The 24,204-nt window shown below is 38.1% G+C and overlaps 1 protein-coding gene across 1 annotated transcript in view; it reads right to left on the bottom strand.

Annotated features, from left to right (window-relative positions):
* The window catches only part of AP2B1 (adaptor related protein complex 2 subunit beta 1), a 130,343-nt gene that overhangs the window by 49,315 nt on the left and 56,824 nt on the right, over positions 1-24,204 (bottom strand). Inside the window, exons 13-14 of the mRNA XM_078437458.2 lie at positions 22,757-23,016; positions 10,543-10,735 (exon numbers count right to left, since the gene is read on the bottom strand). Of these exons, the coding sequence (XP_078293584.1) occupies positions 10,543-10,735; positions 22,757-23,016 (453 nt within the window). The remainder of the gene's footprint in view (positions 1-10,542; positions 10,736-22,756; positions 23,017-24,204) is intronic.

The raw sequence follows: 24,204 nt of genomic DNA, 5'->3' as shown, positions 1-24,204 counted from the left end.
GGGCTGATGGCTCGGAGCCTGGAGCCTGTTTCTGATTCTGTGTCTCCCTCTCTCTCTGCCCCTCCCCCGTTCATGCTATGTCTCTCTCTGTCCCAAAAATAAATAAAAAAACGTTGAAAAAAAAAAAAAAATTAAAAAAAAAAAAAAAAAAAAAAAAGGTCATCACAACTAAGAATTCAAATAACTGGGAAAGTCTAAAGTAAAGAGAAAAGATATTACACACCTGCTTTCTCCCTGGTTCTGGAATAGCACACATCTGTAGCATGACATCTGAAAACCACCTTTTATTCAAACAAACACTCCTATAATGTCAACCGGATACAAGGCACTATGGGGAATGTAAAGATGCCAGGCAGTGAGGGGAATACATAGATGAATAAAACCCAGACGTTGCACACTGGCAGGAGAAATAGAACATGAATGCAAAACCATACAGAATATACTAAAGCAAAAAAGATAAGTACTGAAGGGAAGAGCCTCCTTTTGGCTGAAGGATAATGAAAAGCTTCAAAGAGGTGGTAATGTGGGATTATAAAAAGTAAAAATGGGGAGGTTATTTCCCAAATAGCATGAACAAAGGCTGAAAGAGCATGAATAATAGTAGGATCAAAAAGAATGAGTAGTCCAATTAGACTGAGCACAGGGTAGATATGTGTATATAAAAAAAAACAAAACAAAACAAAAAAACAGCCACAGAAAATAAGTTTGCAAAGGCAGGCTGATTACAGGAGGTTTATGGAATAAGATATAAACTTTTCAAGAGTACTTCAATTGGGTTCTATCAACTATGGCTTTCAACCTTAGATACACAATTCAGTCAACCACCTGTGTGTGTATAGTGGGGAGGCATTTAAAAAAACACTATGCCCAAGTTTCACCCCCCCCAAGGTAGTGATTTAATTGTGCTGGGGTGGAGCCCGGGCATCAGAATTTTGAAAGGCTCTCCTAGTGATTCTAATGTATAGACAAGGTTGAAAACCAATGCCTTAAAGAATTAACTAATATTTGGAATCAGAAAAGATTGATCCGTTCAAAATTACTTTGGAGCTAACTCCTGAATAAAAAGAAAGTTACAACTTGAGCAGAAAGGAAAAAAAACTCTTAATAAGGATGGGATGGATGTACAATGTCTCATTTGTCCTGCTGCTTTGATCTGGTTTGACTTTCTGATGGGCTTATTATCCCTTCTTCCCCTCAACCATTCTCCTCCCCTCTGGCCAAGCGTACAATCCAAGCTTAAAAGAGCGAATTCTTTACGGACCTGGTTGGCACCTGGCAAGGAAGAAACCACACACTGGAAGAGAAACAGTGGTTTTATCCAATATGCTAAATTCAATAAAAGACATTGATAAAAGGCACTCACTGGTGGTATTATTTCCAAAGGAAATAAAGCCCATTTACAGCCCTTATTTTCTTAGATTTCATTCTTATTATCTTTGAGTGTTATATGAACATTATCTTAGCCAGATAAGATCTGAATGTACTCTCCCCACCACACTGCTTGTCAATTTTATTCAAAACCATTAAAGAAACTGAAAAGCAATTCCAATACTCCCATGTTTATGTTCAATATATCAGATACAACACAGCTTCAACCAAGAATCAGGAAATCTGATCTTAAGAGACAGGACCCAAAGGGTATCAAGAGACACATAGCCAAATATGTAAAGGTTCACCTAACAGTACTGTTATGTCCAGAGAGCAAAGGGAAAGGATAGCTTCAATACGTTTTCTGACTAGCAAAACTGTAACCTACTCAGACTTTATTCAGCATCTTTCCTTTTGACTGAAAAAGTTCCTAGGGAGGTTATCATCCTCCTCTTGGAAAACATGACAAAGGTGATAGCACAGTCATGGGCAGGAGTGACTAATAAAGAGATGTCAGCAAGGATGGGACCAATTACCCAGTGAGTGGCCTCTCTTGTCTACAGTGACAAGCAGGATGATTGCAAATATTAAGAAAAAGCAGCTGGAAAACTGAAAAAAACTCAGAAAAGTTCTCACGTTGGCCTCAACTAGCCATCAACCATTTCAGTTCAGTTGTTGGTATTATCTGGAGTCAGACTAGATTCATCTTAGTCCGGCTATACTTATCAGGTAGGGTACAAAATCAGCCAAACTAGGACTTGTAAAAATTTAGTAATATCTGTTATCCAATGAGCTGGTGGGAGCCGAGTGAAAAGGGTTAGGTGTGCAGGGCATGGCTTTAATCCCCATCTCAGGTGTCTAGATACTGTGTTTTAAGTGTTTCTTGGAGCTAACCACTTCCCACAGTTCCCAGAATCTCCATGAAGGAAATAATGCCAGCTAAACCAGGATAGATGAAGATGAAGAAAGGAGAAGTGTCAGTTTTGGCAAAACAATATTTCAAATGTTGAAAAGTGAGAATTTTCTGAAAGGTCTGAAGCTGATACCCAAGTCCAAATGGTGGTATGGTTAGTGAACCAAGCCATAGTGGTTTGGTTCCCCCCGTCCCCCATCTAAATCATAGTGGCGATAGTCATTAAATGGCACTGAAAATAATATTAACATTTGGCCACTGCTAATACTGGCCACTTTACCATCCCTGAAGTAGTGCTGAACTGGGCTCAGTTCATGCTGAACTATATAATAATGTATCCTTGCAATGTTAACTGGATGGAAACCAATGAGTTCATGGTGATTTACTGTAACTTATGGGCTAAAGGGATTTCAGCATTGTTACACGATCTCTGCAACAGAACCAGGTTGAGCCAAAAGTTTTAGCTGAGTCTGCCCACAACTCTAGTTCAGCTAGATACCAAAAGAAAACACCCTCATCCAATGGCAAAATGCTAAATAGCAGAAATACAGAGGGAGAACTCAGGACTAAGGTTCTAAAGGCAACAAGTCTACCCGACTCCAAGAAAAGAAAAGAAGTATTTTTATAAAAGGGTTATCAAGGGCCCCTGGGTGACTTGAGTGTCTGACTTTGGCTCAGGTCATGATCTCATGGTTCATGGGTTCGAGCCCCGCATCGGGCTCTGTGCTAACAGCTAGGAGCCAGGAGCCTGGAGCCTGCTTCCGATTCTGTCTCCCTCTCTCTCTGCCCCTTCCCTGCTCACACTCTGTCTCTGTCTCTCTCTGTCAAAAATAAATAAATATTAAAAAAAAAAAAAAGGGTTATCAGCTGAGATGGCCACCAAGTAGACGAAAGAAAGAAAGAAAGAAAGAAAGAAAGAAAGAAAGAAAGAGGAAAAAGTTCCACAAATAATGATCACAATGGCCAATCTTGGTTAGCTCCTTTCAGGTACGTGTATCCGGCCAGTCCAAAATATACTGACCTCTTCTAAACCTGTGGTGCTGAGTGTCTCAAGACATTCTCTTAATTAGAAGTGCAGATCTTAAGCTCACAAATTTCTTTGCTTCTGTCTAGAGTTATTACCTTTTTCATTTAATGCTTTTCAGAACTGATTTAATTAAGGGGAGTCTAAAGGAATGCTTACTGATAGCTCTGTTATTATTAAGGAGTCAAAATAGAATGATGTAAAAATAGCATACAGTGATTTCCATCACAAATAATAAAATTTGTACCAAAATCCTATTGGTGTTAACATTAGTCTATGTTTTTCCTATTAGGGTTTTAGATTTTAGAAGGCACACAACATCTCCTAGGTAAAAGTGTAATTTTCAGCTGTTTGGCTGCAAATATTAATTTGATCTTCAAAAAGCTATTCAGAAAAGTATCATAAAATACAACTAAAACTGGTGAAAAGGATCTGTAACCATGCAAAAGCTATGAAACAAACTGACAGCTAAGAATGGACCAAATGTGAAATAGTGAAAATTAGTTGAGATCCCACAAAATCATCAGATTACTCTTTAGCTTGACAGAAAAAAAGGGCTTTGATTATCAACAGCAAAGTAGGGGGATGTAACAGAACACTTCCTGAGGTGGGACAAGGAACAGAATGTGTCACTAGCAGTCTCTTAGCTCCAACAGAACCCAATGAGGAGTATAGTAAAACTCCACAGGAGAAGCTCTTCCTCCTGTCTCATTTTCCTTTGCCGTCCTCACTACCTACCTATAGAGTTGTTTGTCATCTCTCTTCCCCACACCGGAACGTATGCTTGCAAGGGCTAGACACAACTATGTTCCCAGTACATAGAATGAAGTCTGATATAGAATCAGCACTCAAATATTTATTCAGGGAATGAATGTTCTACTAACTAACCATATAAACAGGAATACTAGCAAGATTACTTCTTGGGAGGACAATTTTGAAATGAATCATTTTATTGGAGAAAATTATCACAAAATGGACAGAAGCCTGACAAAACTGTTTCATCAACTGGCCTAGAGCATCCTATCGGCATCGACATTTCTGACACACAGGAAGAGAACCAATTAGGGAAAAAAAGGACCCAGTCCCCATCCTAAGGCCAAAGTCCTTTCTAGAGAGGAAGTGTATTATTGTCGGAGCAGTTCTGACAGCAAGTTTTCAGCAGAATGCCCTGTGCATCATTTATTTGCTTTGATAGCACTAGTGGTTTATATCACAGTTCACTGGCAAAGAGATGAGAAGACAGCATTTTGTGGCTCTGCTTACAAAGAGGGTAAGATGAACAATCTTGTTCCTTTTGCTGCAAAACAGATGTATGAACTTATCTGGTCCCTGTTTTCACAAATGAATACACTTCTACAGTCTTTCTCAAGCTTTCATGTGCCTCCTAGTGGCACGCTAGCCCAAACTCAACACCTGGGATGTACAGCGAGAAGAGGCATAGGGCAAACAAGCCTTGTGTTTTATCTTAAACATTCATGCAATTTTACAGTCTAAGCCTTTACACAGCGGTGTTTAGTCTGTGTTTATATTCCTTACCATCAAATAAGAATGACACTGCAAGACAATGAGCCAAGTTTATTCTGCAGCTATAAATGCATCTGCACTCTGCTGAGTACTCCATAGACTGTGTGTACTCCAGTTTGACAAGTACCAAAGTTAGGTGAGACCACACTCTATTTTAGAAGATGACAAAAAACTAGAAGAATCACAGGATAGTCTTGGGTTCAAATCTTGACTCTGAGACTTACTTGCTATGACACCTTCAGTTTTCTATAAAATGGGGTTCAATACCAATTTCCTTGCAGAGTTATTCTGAGGTTTAGAAATTATAAGAGTTGCAGCACAGGAAACCAGAACAGAAATAGGAACTCAGTATTGAGTAATTATTCCCCCAAATTGCCTGAGGCCAGCCTTGGTCAAATCTACACATTGATAAAAAGACAGTGGGGTTGGGGCACCTGGGTGGCTCAGTTGGTTAGGTGTCCGACTTCAGCCCAGGGCATGATCCCGTACTTCGTGGGTTCAAGCCCCGTGTCGGGCTCTGTGCTGACAGCTCCGAGCCTGGAGCCTGCTTCAGATTCTGTGTCGACCTCTCTCTCTGACCCTCCCCTGCTTGCACTCTCTCTGTCTCCCAAAAATAAACAAATATTAAAAAAAAAAAAAAAGACAATGGGGTTACAGAAGCCACACTGAAGATTTACCAGGCAAACTGGGCTAAAATTCAAAAACCTCTCTCCACAACAGCACCAACACTAAAACTTAAGCTCTTTAATCACTGCAAATATTTTCCAGAGGAAGAAATAGGAAGATGCAAAGCTAGTATGTAGTGGTTTAGTCCTGTGGGCTAAAAAAACCTAAAATTATCACTAAAATAGTTCCCGACTTAAAATTTCTGAAAGGTAAAAATAAAAGAAAGGGTGGGAGGGCACACTTATCATGGTGAGCACCGAGGAATGTAGAGAATTGCTGAGTCACTCTATTGTACACCTGACACTGATATAACGCTGCATGTTAATTATACTGGAAAAAAACAACAACATAGAGTGGGAGGATTTGAAAAACATACACTGGAGTTAGGAAAAGGCCATTTCTCCTCTATCCCACAATACTCCAGCTGGGCACACTGAAAGGACATTTCTCTGGCAGGAAAACCTTTGTCAGCAAAGAGAAAGGGCACTCTGGATAATGCTTCCTTTCCGTTCTTCATGTACAATAGCGCTATTTATCTAAATAGAATAGTGCACGGCACCTTGGATGAATAAAAGGCTATAATTTAGCCAAGGTCTATGCTGACAGCCTGAAAGTAAAGGCAACAACAACAAAAATCAAGATTCAATTATTATTACTTTAGTGATCTCACAGATGTCAGACCTATCAGCGAATGCTGTACGTTTATAACACGTATGCAGGAGTTATGAGCATGGGCGTCAGGTCACCTCCCACACTACACCAAACCAGGATTTGGACTGTCAGAAAAATCACGCTACCCAGAATGAGCACTTTCTTAGGTTTCGTATTAGAGGCACCAAAAGACCCATACACGATTTCTGAAACTAAGAAACAAAGACTCAAGTACTACTTTTGTAAGCCTACATTTAGATAGTATACTATCCTGCTTTATATCAACTATGGAAGTTTCAATACAATTCATCCAACATCAAGGTGACAGTTAAGTTTATATTAACGGAAGGAGGAAACTATCTGCAGAGTTCAAGCAAAAGAGAATATGCTAAGGCAGGCAGAAACTAAAAATGGGGTTATTTCAGTAAGGAGACCGAAAAGAGTATGGAGGAAATCCATTTTGACTCGAGTCCGATGATGAAAAAGCATTCCATTTTTTAAATCTGCAGCTCTGCCTAAATCAATGATTTTCAAAGATGCCTGCCTCCTAAATATATATATATATATCTATCTATATGTATATATCTATATCTATCTATCTATCTATCTATCTATCTATATATATCAACTAGGAGACATGGGGTGTGTGTGTGTTTTGAATGTTTCTTTTTGAGAGAGAGAGTGAGGGCAAGCTGGGTAAGGGCGGGGGTGGCTGTGGGGGGCGGACAAAGGATCCAAAGTGATCTCTGCGCTGACAGCAGCGAGCCCAACATGGGGCTTGAACTCATGAATTGCGAGATCATGACCTAAGCTGAAGTTGGATGCTCAACCGACACCCTGGCACCCCTGTGTATTTTCTCTACATCAGAACAATATCCCCACTCACTCTTTTTTCAGTTTAAAAATCACAGCTGTTAGGAGTCACTGTTATTGATGGAAGAAGGCTGAAGTCTTCAGGTGTTATGGCAAATAAGAATAATAACAATGATAAACAGATAAATATTTCCTTAACAACAATTCTAGAAAAAGCCTCTATTCCCTAAATCTCAAAATTTTATAAATGCGGTAATGAAAGAAGGTAAAACAAGATCTAATGGGAGGATCACAAGAATATGAAAAGAGAAGAACATTCTCTAGTGAATATCAAGTTATAAGACAGAAGGACAGAAAAATGGGAGACAATCCAAAATACAAAAACAATTTCCAGCTCCAATTATGCAAAGTGAGTAAAAGTAAAAAGAATGCTGGGACTGAATAACTAAATCTAAATTGATCAAATTCAACTCCTGGCCAATTTCTGGTAGGCTTGACCACCTAATTGCAAATCACAACAGAAAAATGTCATGGGGGGAAGGAACAGAGGTAAAGTCAGAGAGGTCTGTTTTTGTAGGAGGTACTGAAGAGGCCCACCAGAATATAAATCTTCTATCAAAACCAATGTCTTGGCTTAGAGATCAATTTTAACATCTCTACCTAACTCCATTTGTAACTTCCTTTGGTTCAATGTTCTGAACCTTGGATACAAAATTAAAATAACTTGGGCATCTTTCCAAAATTACCAATGTCTAGGTCCTATCTCCCAGAAATTCTCCTTAATTACTCTAGGATTGAGCCCAAAGACTGATAGTATTTTTTTAATATGGTACCAATGTGGGACTAATGCAGGTGGAGTTGAGAACCCCAAAGCTAAATGAAAGGTTAGTAACTGTCATGCTTCATAAGCAGCACAGCACTGACCCCTACGGGTAGGGTTCTATTAGTCAGCAATGATAAAAGCGGCAGAAACACTGTAGAGGCCTTGCTAACTAAGGTAACAAGAGCTGCTTGCCAGGTGAACACATAACTCTAACCTAGGCCTAATTTTACACTGGGTCAAATTCTACCACTCCTAGCAACATTATTCGTCCAAGACAGTAAAAGAAGGTCCTTTAAGAAGTTAATTTCAAGAGTTTCTCTCCCTCAATTTGGGGCAGAGTTCTCGAGAAGCCCTCTTTCCAGGAGTGTGTTTACTAATAAGGTCAAGAGCAAAAGGCATCTGGGTTTACCAACAGCTGTGGTTCAAGCACCAAACTGAAGTGGTTCAAAGTGGTTACAGAAATTCTATGGCTTCACTATTCAAAATCTGACTCATGGACCAGGGAGCGTGTTACAAATGCAGACTTCTAGGTCTTAACCCAGACCAACTAAATCGGAATCTACCTTATACAAGATGTCTAGGAAATTTATAAGATTTATACGGATTTACATTATAGTTTGAGAAGCATTACCATAAGGAAAAGATTCATTCAAGAAACAGCACTGTCTATACAGATTAAGTAAAAACTCTGAGGACTATTTTCCCTTTAAATTAGATAATTTACACAAGAACAATAAAGCATTTAAAAAATATCATGGCATAGGCTGTCTTGGAAATTCATCTTCCACACAGCTGGGTTTAGGCCTTCTTTGTGATAGTCTCTTAAAAGGATATTAATTCTCTAAGTGAATACATATTTAACTCCATACAGACAAAGCAAAACTTTTACCCCTTAATTTCTGAGATAAATTTATATTACAGAATAAGTTGAAAACCACATGACTTTCTAGGGCTATAACACCAAGTATATACCATTTTGAATACTGAAGTCAGCAAGAGGTAAAATAATAGAGTTACACAGGAACATGACTGGGCCTACATAGCAAAGGTTATGGATTTACAAATCCAAATGGAGAAACATACTCCCCACCCCCAAAAGAACATCCTTTACCAAGAAAAAAAAAAAAAAGGCCCATGTGTGACTTCAGCTACTACAACCTAAAAAATGCAACATTTTTTCTATTTGAAGTAACACTTGTGGATAGCTAAGCAAAATATAAGGAGCAAACTCACTGGCATTAAGGGCCAGCAACTGCTAATATAAGCCACACCGAAATAACATGTCTGTTTCTTTCTCCACTAAAGTGGGTCAAGAAGAACAGAAAATCCTGAGCCAGAGCCAGACAACATTAAAATATAGGGCCTCTTTCTCCCCTCCATCCTTTAAGCTTAATTTGTCATTCTTAGGTTCAATGAGTCCATTATGTTGTCACCCATCAGGTAAATTAATAAGTAGGGCTGTAAAGCATACACTTAAGAAGGACATAACACATAACTTGCGGGTGATTTGTCAACAGAACAGGAAGAGCTATTTCAATGTTTATGTGGGATTCCTGGAAGTCTCCATTATTATTTCAGTATTCACTGTTCAGTCTCCTGAGACTCCATAGACTCTTCTGAATCTACACGGAGGCTATACAGCCATGCAGAATGATCACACGAGAAAGCTATTTTTACATAATCAGTCAACTCTACTCATTAAAAATATGAATTATGAAAAGCAAATGCTTACTTTGCCAAGAAAAACAATAAGGAAAAACAATAAATAAACAATAATTTTCTCAGATCCTCTGCCAGCCAAAAATTAAATGCACCTGTACTGGCTGGCATAAATCCCAGACATAATGCATTATGCAATCTCTGAGAACATATATTTTCTTATCTATGGCATGTCTTCCAATTTCTCATGTTGGGAAATAAGTTTGTTTGGGTGTCTTTACATACAAACGTGCAAATGTCTGGCTAAAAGAGTCCCTCTAATTCTACCTCAGTTAAAAACCTAGTTTCCAGGGAGCCATGTGATGTGACCTGTTATTTTTCTAGTCTTTGCTACACAGACGGAAGGTTATCCTTAATATTTCTCATTTATCTTGTACAGCAAGAAAAACTAATTTTAGTTCCCACTGGTAGCACATAGTCACAGATACTCTGGACGTTGGAGCCTTTTATTATTAGAATCCTGGAAGCTAATTAAATTGGAAGTATGGGTGGGAGGAAGGGCAGGGTGGATAAAAAGAACCAATCAAGCAGTACTTCCCAACTGTAATCAAGGTACGTTTTTTACACAAATGGCTCAAATGGCTGCCTCAAAGCCTTTCAGAATTAGGGCATAAGCCAATAAAATATAAAAAAGCCAAAGGTTTGAAAGACTCAAGATAAGATAATCTCTCTGAGATCATTTATATGCTGTTCAGGGAAAAAGGAATTATAGGGGCTATCCAGAGTTAAGAAGCAGGAACAGTAATAAGCTCTGGAAAGGATACTAAATATTAAGATTGCTGAACAACAGGTTAGCTAAACATCACAAGTTCTATTTAGAGGCAGGGCAACAAAACCATCCTGTGCATTTGTAAATGTGCCCCATACTAATTAATTAGTATCAATTAATTCTCTGAAGACAAATAATTCTGTCCTTTATCAAAGGACGTTGCTCTGCTCATCAAGGAAAGGTCTAGTTCTAAAAAGCTGAATAGTCCTAAAGCTTTTTAGCACATCAAGAATTAAAAATAACCAAAAGAAAGACAGAATAAAGATACTCACCAGACTATCTAGACCTCCTCCCAAGAGATCCACTGCTCCCATCTGCATGGAGGACACCTGTGGCACATTGACGGGGGGACCAAGGTCAAGGTTTAAAAGGTCTCCTAGAAGGTCACCTTGAGAGGGGATAACCTGAGGCTGTTCCAGGTTGGTGGCAGTGGTGGTGCCAACAGGGCTGTCACCCGCATCAGTGCTGCAGTCACACACACAAAGAGGAGGAAAGAGAAAAGTCAGTTTCACCTGGGACATAATAACAAGGCAACGAATGAACGTCAAATCTATAAAACACAAGAGGGGGGAAAAAACCTCTTACTTTATAATAATTCGTTAATACACATGAAAAGATGACAGCAATTCTCACTTTTTATCGAAATATAGCTGCTATCAACGTCGCTCTTTATCAGGGAAATACAAATCAAAACCACACTCAGATATTACCTCACGCCAGTCAGAGTGGCCAAAATGAACAAATCAGGAGACTATAGATGCTGGAGAGGATGTGGAGAAGCGGGAACCCTCTTGCACTGTTGGTGGGAATGCAAATTGGTGCAGCTGCTCTGGAAAGCAGTGTGGAGGTTCCTCAGAAAATTAAAAATAGACCTACCCTATGACCCAGCAATAGCACTGCTAGGAATTTACCCAAGGGATACAGGAGTCCTGATGCATAGGGGCACTTGTACCCCAATGTTTATAGCAGCACTCTCAACAATAGCCAAATTATGGAAAGAGCCTAAATGTCCATCAACTGATGAATGGATAAAGAAATTGTGGTTTATATACACCATGGAATACTACGTGGCAATGAGAAAGAATGAAATATGGCCTTTTGTAGCAACGTGGATGGAACTGGAGAGTGTGATGCTAAGTGAAATAAGCCATACAGAGAAAGACAGATACCATATGGTTTCACTCTTATGTGGATCCTGAGAAACGTAACAGAAACCCATGGGGGAGGGGAAGGAAAAAAAAAAAAAAGAGGTTAGAGTGGGAGAGAGCCAAAGCATAAGAGACTGTTAAAAATTGAGAACAAACTGAGGGTTGATGGGGGGTGGGAGGGAGGGGAGGGTGGGCGATGGGTATTGAGGAGGGCACCTTTTGGGATGAGCACTGGGTGTTGTATGGAAACCAATTTGACAATAAATTTCATATATTAAAATAAATAAATAAATAAATAAATAAATAAATAAATAAATAAAACATTAAAAAAATTGAAAAAAAAAAATATAGCTGCTAAAATGAAACTAAATGTATACTACAGAACCTCATCAGTCAATTTTAATTGAGCACCTACTCTAAGATGTAGCACCATAATAAGAACACCAGGGTTTTCCCATTTTTTTTTAAGTTTGCTTATTTGAAAGAGAGAGCACGAGCAGGGTAGGGGCAGAGAAAGAGGCAGACTGAGAGTTCCAAGCAGGCTCGGTGCTGCCAGCGCACAGAGCTCAATGTGGGGATTGAACCCATGAACTATACGATTATGATGTGGGCCGAAATCAAGAGTCAGACACTCAACCGACTGAGTCACCCAGGCGCCCTCCAGGGCAGTATGTTTAAAAAAGGAAAATATATTTCCTGCCCACAAATAACTTACACTCAAACAACAACAAAAAGCAGCATTTACAAAATGACTGAAAAGCACACTTACTGTGTAACAGGTAAAACCGAGTACCGTAGGAGTGCCTGCATACTGACAGGATAGAGAGACAAAACCAGGTGCAGCTGATTCTAAAAGCTTCTGAGAATGATGTTATGACTAGCTTTTGAAGAACAGAACAGTTATGGGGAACTACTAGAGAGAGACCTTCCCAAAAGGAAGGAATGGTTAGTGCAAAAGCACAGAAATGAGCAATCTGACAACAGAGGTGGTGAAAAAATTGTACTGGCAGGACAAGAGATTGGGATTAAGATTTTGGGAAAGAGAAAATGAGGGAGATAAAACTTTGGAAACTAGCCTGGGAAGTTAATTTTTTGTGATAGGCAATACAGAATCACTTTGATTTGTTGAACAAAGAACTAAAAATATTATAGAAACACTAACAGCTGTATGGAAAATGGACCGAAGATGGGAGAATGAGCATGGGGATCAGCGAAGAGTAATCTAAACTGCTACAGTCACCACGCACGAAAATAAAAAGTGGCGAGCGCCGAGACTAGGTGATGTTGGGTCAACTGGATAGCTGTGTGAGGAAAAAATGAGCCTTGACTCCTATTATCTCACAAAATAAAAATTAAAGAGACATAGCAAACATAAATGTGAAGCACAAAACCGAGGAGAGGACCTTGATGGCCTTGAAGTGGACAAATGTTTCTACAGAAAACATTAAGTATAAAAAGGAAAAAAAAAAGTGATGACCTGGACTTCATTAAAATTGAGAGCATCTTTTCTTCAAACAACACCATTTACAAAAAACGAGTCTTTGTCTCACAGACTACAGAAAGATGTTTGCAATACATATATCTGACAAAAGACGTGTATTCAAATCACATAAAAGATTCCTACAAGTCATTCAATCATTACATAAAGAATTCCTACAAAGAGAACTCATTAAAAAATAAGATCAGGCATGTCACAAAAGAGGATCTACTACCTAAAGTAGAGGGTCCTCTACCAAAAGCGGATCATGTCTATAAACATGAAGAGGGACTTAAGCCATCTCTACTCAACAGGAAAATGCAAATGAAAACTAAAACAAGGCCTTGCCACACATCTGCCAGAATGGCAAAAATTAAAATAACTGACAATCCCAAGTGCTTCTGAGGATGTGGATCACCCAGAACTCTTATACACTGCTAGAAGGAGTGTATTTCCTGATCACTCAGGAAAACTGGCAGTATCTTGTATAGCCACTGGGTCATCTTCTATGACCCAGCAATTCCATTCCTAGGTGTATATACAGGAGAAGTAAGTACATAAGTCTATCAAGACATACATAAGAATGTTCATAGCAGCGTTATCCATAAGAGCCCCAATATACATACAACTGACTTATATCATGTTCAAGAATAAGCAAGGGCTCCAGGGTGGCTCAGTCAGTTAAGCATCCGACTCTTGATTTCGGCTCATGTCATGATCTCATGGTTCATGAGTTCGAGTCCTGTGTCAGACTCCACGCTGACACCACAGAGCCTGCTTGGGATGCTCTCTCTGCCCTGTTCTGTCTCTCGCTCTCAAAGTAAATAAACCTAAAAAAAAAAAGAAGCAAAACTGTCGTGATATAAGTTAAAACAATGGTTATCTCTGGAGAGTGGGTATTAATGGCAAAGGGGCATGAGAAATCTTCTAAGATGCTGGAAATATCTGATCAGGGTGGTGGTTATGATTGTATACAAATGTAAAAATGTGTTGAGCTACACACTAAAGGTTAGCACAGCATTAAAATTACTATAAATGAGGGGTGCCCGGGTGGCTCAGTCGATAAAGTGCCCAACTTCAGCTCAGGTCATGATCTCATGGTTCATGAGTTCGAACCCGCATCAGGCTCTGTGTTGATGGCTCAGAGCCTGGAAACTGTTTTGGATTCTGTGTCTCCCTCTCTACCCCTCCCCAATTGCATGCTCTCTCTCTCAAAATAAACATTAAAAAAAAATTTTTTTAAGATTACTATAAATGATTTATCTATTTAAAAAGTGGGGAAAATCCCAGGAAGAAAATTCTAGGCTGAGATGGTTTCACTGTGAATTCTTCCAAACATTTAAGGGAACAATAAAGTCAATCCTATATAAATTTTAAAAGACAATAGAGAATTACAATTAAGAAAGTCTGAAAGTAGTTCAGACTGCTTATTCAATATTAATTGTACTTTGTGAGGCTTGATAATTTATTGTCATTAAAAAAAAATCCTTATCTATTAGAGCTACCAGTAATGTACTTATGGGTGAAATGATAGGAGGTCTGGAATTTGACTTAAAATACTCCAGCTCCCTCAAAAAATAAAAAATTGTGGGGGTAATGCATGAAACAAGATTGGCAATATAGTGGTAACTGTGGAGGCTAAGGGACAAGGAGACATGAGTTTGCTATACCACCCTACCTTGCATGTTTTCTAAGATTTACATAATACAAAGGAAAAAAAAAAACACTGTAAAAATTCCTTTAACAATATTTTCTTGAACATACAAGAAAGAAGAATGAATAATCAAATTTGGAGAATAAACAAAAACTAAGAAGCAAAAAACTAGTGATGCTCCTCATAATTACAGAGAAATCTGAAGGGATGATGGGAAATATAAATGTGGTTCCATTGTTAAGTTTCAAGTAAGAAAAATAAGTCAAGAAGTCTAACAGATAGCTTAGGAGAAGAGACTGTAAGAGAGTACCACGGGGTGTGGTGTAAAGAGCAGATGGTCTAGATTAAGAAGACGAAGATCAAGTATTGGCTCCAATAATTACCAGCTGTGTGATCTTGGGCAAGTGACAACTTCTCTGAGACAAACTTTCCTCATCAATAAAATGATAACAATGTCATCAAAACACAAGGATCTATTTTAGGGAGGATGAAATGAAAACATGGTGTAAACCGTAAAGCCTTGTAATAGATCAGCGGTACCTATGTTTAGATCAGTTTCCTAAAGGAATAAAGAGAAGCACAAACAGAGAAGGTTCAGAATGAGTCTTGCAACACCATCAAGATTAATAATCCGAGAAAAGAATGAACACAGAATGGCAAACATAAAATACAGAAAACCAATCTAAGAAAGATGACTTAGGAGCAAAAAGTGTCAAGGAAACCAAGATAAAAAGTATCTAGACTGGGGGAAGAGAGGCAAAAATAGCCAAAAATTAATAAGGAAGTCAAAAAGGGAAGCGATTTCATATACACCTGCCAAGAAATATATGAAATCTCTATAAAATATATTTCTGAACATGAAATTCTATCATCTTATGACATGTGCCATTTAAGAAGTGTTCTGTCATATTATCAGTACCTCTAAATAGAAGGCAGAATAGGTAACAACGCACAAAAATTCCTTCCATGAGAAGGTAAAGTGCATTAGATGAAAAGAAGTAAATACTCCTATGGTTTCTACAAGAAAATGGTAAATCATTATGCATTCTAAATGACAAACACAAGAAAATAAACATGAAAATGTTTCCCATCATGAACTCCTGGGAAATAACTGCTTAACTGTCATCAAAGCAATATTTTTTAAGGTGAGATTTTTCTAAATTAGACTACTATTTACCATCTCACATCTCTCCCACAGCCCTGAGAAGCCAAGTTTAATAAGCAATACCCAACTCAAAAGCACTTTTCCCTTTCCCAAGTGATTTTAAAAGATTTAGTTTAGTAACCATTTTTAGATCTCTAGAAGAGGCAGGATAAGGTTTTACAGTGTAGCTGTATTTCATGTCAGAGGCATATCACTTCTTAACTGCGTGATGCAGAAGAGAGCTAGGTAATGTCAGTACTATTATGGATATGCCATTTGCAGCAATATATCATCCCTATTTAAAAAAATGTTTTTAATGTTTATTTATTTTTGAAAGAGAGAGAGACAGGTGAAGTGTGAGCGAGGGAGGGGCAGAGAGAGGGAGAAATGGGACTTGAAGCAGGCTCCAGGCCCTGAGCTGTCAGCACAGAGCCCGATGCAGGGCTCAAACTCAAGAACTGTGAGATCATGACCTGAGCCAAAGTCAGACGCTAAACCAACTAAGCCACCCAGGCGCCCTATATCATCCCTATTTATTTCAAAAGGGATTTTTATGCATTTGTGTTTCCTTTAAAAAAAACAATACAAGCACAAATGGACAAAAAAAAATTACCTAAAAAGCAACCACATAAGGAATTGTGAAGGTAACAAATTAAAGACTATCAATCAGATAAAGACCTTATGTAAGAGATTGTGTTCCTTTTTATGGTTTAAATATTGGTTCTTGTGTTCTAGGAAGGGTTGTTTTTATTTCTTTATTTGTTTCACTTTCCCCATCCAAGGGTCAAAAGTTATCAGGAGAGGGGCCCCTGGGTGGCTCAGTCGGTTAAGCGTCCGACTTTGGCTCAGGTCATGATCTCACAGTTCATGAGTTCATGAGTTAGAGCCCCGCATCAGGTTCTGTGCTGACAGCTCAGAGCTGGAGACTGCTTCGGATTCTGTGTCTCCTTCTCTCTCTGCTCCTCCCCTGCTCATGCGGTCTCTCTCCTTCAAAAATAAATAAAAACATTAAAAAAAATTTTTTTAAGTTATCAGGAGACAGGTAATTTAAATGGCATATAAATATGGTTACAGAGGCAAGTTAAAAACAAAATCCCTATTTATTACCCAAACTTAAAGAACAGACTAGGAGACGGATGAGATGGATGAACTTAAAAGTCAAATGATGACATCTAGAGAAGGTTAAATATATTTGCCTACAGGCAAAACACCCTACTGTTACAAGGCCTAATCCTTAGGAAGCTACAGCTCCTCTGGGTGAAAATCATAGCACCTGCCCTAAAACCAAAGAGTCATACTAATGAATATTAATTAAAGATTTGCTTGGATGTTGACCTTTCCTTTTTGTTTATCTGTGCGCACAGTCTGTTTAAACAGAGCTGAAAATGTTGACTACGCTAATTTGTAAAACAATAAATCCTACACTCTGGCTACTCTGAACCACTTAAACAACAATATGTATTAGAAAATGGTACAAGACACACATTAATCACTTTAGTCAATCTGGGATCAAACTTAGGTTTAAGGTTTATTATGATTAAGGAAGGAAAGAGATTCTGAAAAAATTCCAAGATATCCATTCTAAGAGTTTATTAAATTTATTAAATTAAAATTAAAATTTTGAGATCAATAAAAAGCAAGAAAGAGTTCCATGCTACCAGAGAAGCTGTTCATAATAGAATTCCCTTGATATTATGATCAATTTGGCAAAAAAGAGTACAGGTAACTGAAAAACTGTCTACACTGAATCTAGGCTATTATTATTCTTTTAATTCAAGTGTAATTAACATACAGTGTTGTATTAGTTTTAGGTGTACAATATAATGATTCAACAATTCTATACATTAATCCATTGCTCATCAAGTATATTTTTATGTTGCCCATCCCCCTACCCACCACCCCTCTGGCAGTCACATTATTCTCTATATTTAAGAGTCTGTTCTGGGCACCTGAGTGGCTCAGTTGGTTAAGAATCGGACTTTGGCTCAGGTCATGGTCTCATGGTTTGTGGGTTCGAGCCCCGTGTTGGGCTCTGTGCTGACAACCCAGAGCCTGGAGCCTGCTTCAGATTCTGTGTCTCCCTCTCTCTCTGCCTCTCCCCTGCTCATGCTCTCTTTCTCAGTCTCCCAAAAATAAATAAATCTTAAAAAAAAAAAAAAAGAGTCTGTTCCTTGTTTCTTTTTGGTTTGTTCATTTGTTTGGCTCCTTAAATTCCATATATGAGTGAAATCATTGGTATTTGTCTTTCTCTGAGTGATTTATTTTACTTAGCATTATACCTTCTAGGTCCATCCATATTGTTGCAAATTGCAAGATTTCATTCTTTTTTATGGCTGAATATTATTCCATAGTGTATATATACCACATCTTCTTTATCCATTCATCTATAGATGGACACTTAGGTTGCTTCCATATCATGGCTATTGAAAATAATGCTGCAATAAACATAGGGGTGCATGTGTCTTTTCGAATTACTGTTTTCGTTTTCTTTGGGTAAATACCCAATAGGGAATTAATGGATCATATGGTAATTCTATTAACTTTCTGGGGAGCCTCCACACTGTTTTCCACAGTGGCTGCACCAGTGTGCATCCCCACCAACAATGCACAAGATTTCCTTTTTCTCCACATCCTACCAACACTTGTTATTTCTTACATTTTTGATTTTAGCCATTCTGAAGGTATATAGTAATATCTCATTGTAGTTTTATTATTTTTTTAATATTATTTTGAGAGACAGAGAGAGAGAGAGAGAGAGAGAGAGACAGAGACAGACAGAGAGAATCCCAAGTAGGCTCCATGCTGTTAGCATGGAGTTCAATGTGGAGCTCAATCTCACAAACTGTGAGATAACGACCTGAGCCGAAATCAAGAGCTGAAGTTTGACTGAGCCACCCGGGTGCCCCTCTCACTGTGGTTTTAATTCACATTTCTCTAATTAGTGAAGTTGAGCATCTTTTCATGTGTTTGTTGGCCATCTTTTCTTTGTAGAAATGTCTATTTAAGTCCTGTGTCCATTTTTAAATTGGATTGTGTTTTTTGCTGTTGAGTTGTGTAAGTTCTTTATATACTTTGGATATTAACCCCTTATTGGATATATCATTTGCAAATATCTTCTCGCATTTAGTAGGTTCCCTTTTTGTTTTGTTGATGGTTTCCTTTGCTGTCCAGAAGACTTTTATTTTGGTGTAGTCCCCATGGTTTAATTTTGCTTTTATTTCCCTCACCTGAGGAGACAGATCTAGAAAAAGGTTTCCTTCGGTCACAGAAATTACTGCCTATGTTTTCTTCCAGGAATTTTATGGTTTCAGGTCTCATATTTAGGTCTTTAATCCATTTTGGGTTTATTTTTGTATAAGAAAGAGGTCATTTCATTCTTTTACATGTAGCTATACAGTTTTCCAACACAAAACCATGGGTTTATTCCTGGACCATCTAATCAGTTCCATTGATCTATGTGCCTATTTTTGCGCCAGTGCCACACTATCTAATTACTACAGCTGTGTAGTATATTTGGAAATATACCTCCAACTTTGTTCTTATTTTTCAAGACTGCTTTGGCTATTCAGGGTCTTTGGTAGTTCCATACATATTTTAGGATTGTTTGTTCTAGTTCTGTGAAAAATGCAGTTGGTATTCTGACATTGGGATTACATTAAATCTGTAGATTGCTTTGGGTGGTATGGACATTTTAATAATATGGGTTCTTCCAATCCAAAAGCATGGAATATCTTCCCATGTTTTTGCTGTCCTTAATTTCTTTCATCAGCATTTTATAGTTTCCAGAGTACAGGTATTTCACCTCCTTGGTTAAGTTTATGCCTAGGTATATTATGGTTTGGTACAATTGTAAATGATATTGTCTTAATTTAACTTTCTGCCACTTACTTATTAGTGTATAGAAACAAAACAGATTTCTATATATTAATTTTATATCCTACAATTTTACTGAGTCCATTTATTCTACTAGTTTTTTGGTGGAGTCTTTAGTGTTTTCTATATATAGCATGTCAGTTGCAAACACTCAGTTTTACTTCTTCCTAACTTGGATGCCTTTCATTTCTTTTTCTTGTCTGACTGCTGTACCCAGGAAAGTGGAGAGAATGGATATCCTTGTCTTGTTCCTAATCTTAGAGGAAAAGCTTTGTTTTTCACCACTGAGTATGATGTTAGCCACAGGTTTTTCATATACGGCCTTTATGTTGAAGTATGTTCCCTCTAAACCTACTTTGTTGAGAGTTTTTTATCAGGAATGGATATTGTATCTTGTCAAATGCTTCTTCTGTATCTACTGAGGTGATCATATGGTTTTTATCCTTTTTCTTGTTAATGTGATGCATTATGTTAATTCATTTGTATTCAGTATTCACAAATACTGAACTATCCTTGCATCCCTGGAAAAATTCCCGCTTGATCAAGATGAATCATTTTTTAATGTATTGTTGGATTCAGTTTGTTAGTAGGTTGTTGAGGATGTCTGCATCTATGTTCATCAGAGATACTGGCCTGTAGTTTTCTTTTTTTGTAGTGTCTTCTTCTGGTTTTGGTATCAGGGTAATGCTGGCCTTATAGAACGAATTTGGAAACTTTCCTTTTTCTTCTATTTTTTGGAATAGTTTAAGAAGAGTAAGTATTAACTATTTGGCAGAATTCACCTGTGAATCCATCTGGTTCTGAATTTTTGTTTGTTGGGAATTTTTTGATTACTGTTTCAATTTCATTGCTAGTAAGGGGTCTGTTTAAATTTTTTATTTCTTCCTCATTCAGTTTTGGAAGGTTACAGGTTTCTAGGAACTAATACATTTCTTCTAGATTGTCTAATTTGTTGGCATATAATTTTTCATACTATTCTCTTCTAATGCTTTTTATTTCTGTGGTGTCAGTTATTTCTCCTTCATTCCTGATTTGAGTCCTTTCTCTTCCTTTTCTTGATGAGTCTGACTGAAGGTTTATCGATTTTATTGATCTTTTCAAACAACCATCTCCTAGTTTCCTGGATCGATTCTTTTTTGGTTGTTTTTTTTTTTTTAAGTCTCTATTTCTTTTTGCTCTATCTTTACTATTTCCTTCCTTCTACCAGCTTTGTGCTTTTTTTTTTTTTTTCCTAGCTCCTTTAGGTGTAAGGTTAAGTAGAGATTTTACTTGCTTCCTGAGTTAAGTCTCAGGAAGGTATTGCTATAATTTTCCCTCTTAGAACAGCACTGCTGCATCCAACTCTGTCTAAATGCTCTAATCAAAACAACACAGGGTGACTGAAAGGACAAAAAAAGCAAGAGCCACCTATATGCTGCCCATAAGGGACTCACTTCAGACCTAAAGATGTGCAGCCTGAAAATGAAGGGATGCAAAAACATTTACCATGCAAATGGAAGCAAAAATAAAGATGGGGTAGCCATACTTACAATGGACAAAATAGACATTAAAACAAAGATCATGACAAGAGACAAAAATGGGCACTGCCTAATGATAAAGGAAACTATCCAACAAGAGGATATTACAATTGTAAATATTTATGCACCCAACATGGCAGCACCTAAATACATAAAGCAACTATTAACACACATTAAGGAAGAAACTGATAGCAGTTCAATAACAGCAAGGAACAACACCCTGCTTACATCAGTGGATATATCATCCAGGTAGAAAATCAATCAGGAGCTTTGAATGACACATAGGACCGAATGCTTTTTTTTTTAGTATATGAAATTTATTGTCAAATTGGTTTCCATACAACACCCAGACCTCATCCCAAAAGATGCCCTCGTCAATACCCATTACCTCCCCTCCCCTCCCTCCCACCCCCCATCAACCCTCAGTTTGTTCTCAGTTTTTAAGAGTCTCTTATGCTTTGGCTCTCTCCCACTCTAACCTCTTTTTTAGACTGAATGCTTTTTAACAGATATATGCAGAACATTCCATTCAGAATATACCAAAACAGCAGAATACACATTTTTGTCAAGTGTTCTCCAGAATATATCACGTTAGGCCTAAATTCAAAAAAAAACTGAAATCATGTGCATCTTTTCTGACCACAAGGTATGAAACTAGAAATCAATCACAAGAAAAAAAGCTGGAAAAGAACATAAATACATGGAGGCTAAATAACATGCTCCTAAACAATGAATGGGTTAACCAAGTAATTAAAAAGGAAATCAAAAACAAGGTGACAAATGAAAATGAAAACACAGTTGTTTTCATTTTGCATACCAAAATCTTGGGGATGCAGCAAAAGCTGTTCTAACAGGGAAGATTATAGCTGTATAGGCCTACCCCAAGAAGCAAGAAAAATCCCAAACCTAACCTTATACCTTAAGGAGCCAGAAAAAGAACAGAGCCCAAAGCCAGTAGAAGGAAGGAATCTAGGCTGCTCTTATAAAACAATCCTGTAAATATTATTTCACTAATAGCTTTATAGCACAAAAGCAGTATCTGCTAACTTTATCCATAAGCTTCTACCAAAGTTACACTAAAGCAATAAGATAGCTAAAGGTACGTATAGTCTTTTTTTCCAAATTTTCAGCCTTGAAAAGATTTCTAGCCTCAACTGGGGACATAAACAGCTTTCAAATTTATCAGTTTAGAAGGTCTTCACCAATGGGGGCCCCTGGGTGGCTCAGTTGGTTAAGAGCCCACCTCTTGATTTGGGCTCAGGTCATATCTCGCAGCTTTTCGTGAGTTTGGACCCCACATTGGACTCTCTGCTGACAGTGTGGAACCTGCTTGAGATTCTCTCTCTTTCTCCCTCTGTCTCTACCCTCTCCCACTCATGCTTATGTCTCCCACTCATGTCTCTCTCTCAAAATAAATAAACTAAAAAGTTAAAAAAAAAAAAGGTCTTCATCATTTTCTAAAGCTGTTATCTTATCTACTTCCCAAATTAGAACACAGAAGAGCCCTTCACCTATTATGTATGTGGTCACTGGTATTCAGATGGAGACCCCAGGGCATTATAGTAAGTTTGCAAAATGCATACCAAGTTCTTTTCTAGGCTATAACAACAGGAGGAAGACCAACTCTGTCTAAAAGAGTTACTTCTCACTCAAAACCTAGTTCACCTGCTTACCTCCCATGATGTATTGGCAAGTGTTTGCGATGGATTCCATGACTTCCTTCCACAAAAGCATTGGGAGGCTTATGGTATACCGAGGCCAAAGATCCAATGTGGCATATTAGCTCATCCAGCAGAGTTGGCTCAATAAGATCTGTCTCCTCAGAGATCAGTGGCTTCTCAGACAAGACTACTTCTTTGGCTGTGACAGGGTCCGTTGAGAGAAGGCGCCAATAAATATAGCCCCGGTCTCGAAGGTCAGGATTATCAGAATCCTAATGAAAGGCAAGGGCAAGAAGGTTTAAATGGAAGTTTTCTCCATACAGAAACCCAACCTGTTAGATTTATATTAAGGCAATGCTGTAGTGATTTATAAAGTTGGCTGTTAAGATATTTAAACTCAACACAGTTTTAATACAGTCATAATTCTGTAATCTCTAATGTTCCAAAGAATTTAAATATAAATCGAGATGGGTTAGTTCTAAGACTAAAATTCAAGGGAAGATGGGAAATGGAAAATAAAAGTTTAATCTGATAGAAATTAACTCCTTGAGACAGCCTTGGAACATCAAAATAATTCTTTAAAAAAATTTTTTTTAACGTTTATTTTTGAGAGAGTGAGCAAGGGTACATGCGTGTGAGCAGGGGAAGGGCAGAGATAGAGGGGGAGGGAGACACAGAACCCGAAGCAGGCTCCAGGCTCTGAGCTGTCAGCACAAAGCCTGATGCAGGGCTCGGGCTCACGAACCATGATATCATGACCTGAGCCAAAGTTGGACACTTAACCGACTGAGCCACTCGGGTGCCTCCCCCAAAAATGTTTTTTAACTGCTATAAACATCAGCAGAATTATTCATGAAATTGATTTTAAAAATATTTCACCCATACCTTCTTTCTTCATTCAAATATTTATTAAGTATCTCCTATGGAGACACTGGCTAGGCCCTGGAAATAAAGAGATAAGACACATAGTGCCTGACTTTAACAAGTCCAGAGTACTAATTATTACAATATAGTATGAGAGGTATTACTATCTAAAATAATAAATGACTGTTAAGGAGAGCATGGAACTAAACATTTCCCAAAGGGGTGACCTTTTAATTTAGTGGTCTTGTTTTTTCTGTGGTAGTTTTAAAATAATTTTTATTCATACTCATGGCTAAAAAAAAAATTCATCAATGCCACATCACAATTAGAAGTTTGTAACATATCGGAGTGCCTGGGTAGCTGCCAGTTGAGCGTCTGACTCTCGATTTCTGCTCAGGTCATAATCCCAGGGTCATGGGATTGAACCCCCTGTCAGGCTCCCCACTAGGTATGAAGCCTGCTTGGGATTCTCTCTCTCTCTCTCTCTCTCTCTCTCTCCCTCTGCCCCTTTCCCCTACTCATGCTTGTTCCCTCAAAAAAAAAAAAAAAAAGTTTGTAGTACAAAAATAAGTCTCTGGGGCACCTGACTGACTCAG

The sequence above is a fragment of the Panthera onca genome, chromosome E1 (genome assembly GCF_046562875.1).
Source record: "Panthera onca isolate mPanOnc1 chromosome E1, mPanOnc1 haplotype 2, whole genome shotgun sequence".
NCBI lineage: Eukaryota > Metazoa > Chordata > Mammalia > Carnivora > Felidae > Panthera > Panthera onca.
The sequence above is the reverse complement of the archived record's forward strand: the minus strand, read 5'-3'. Positions and strand labels throughout refer to the sequence as shown.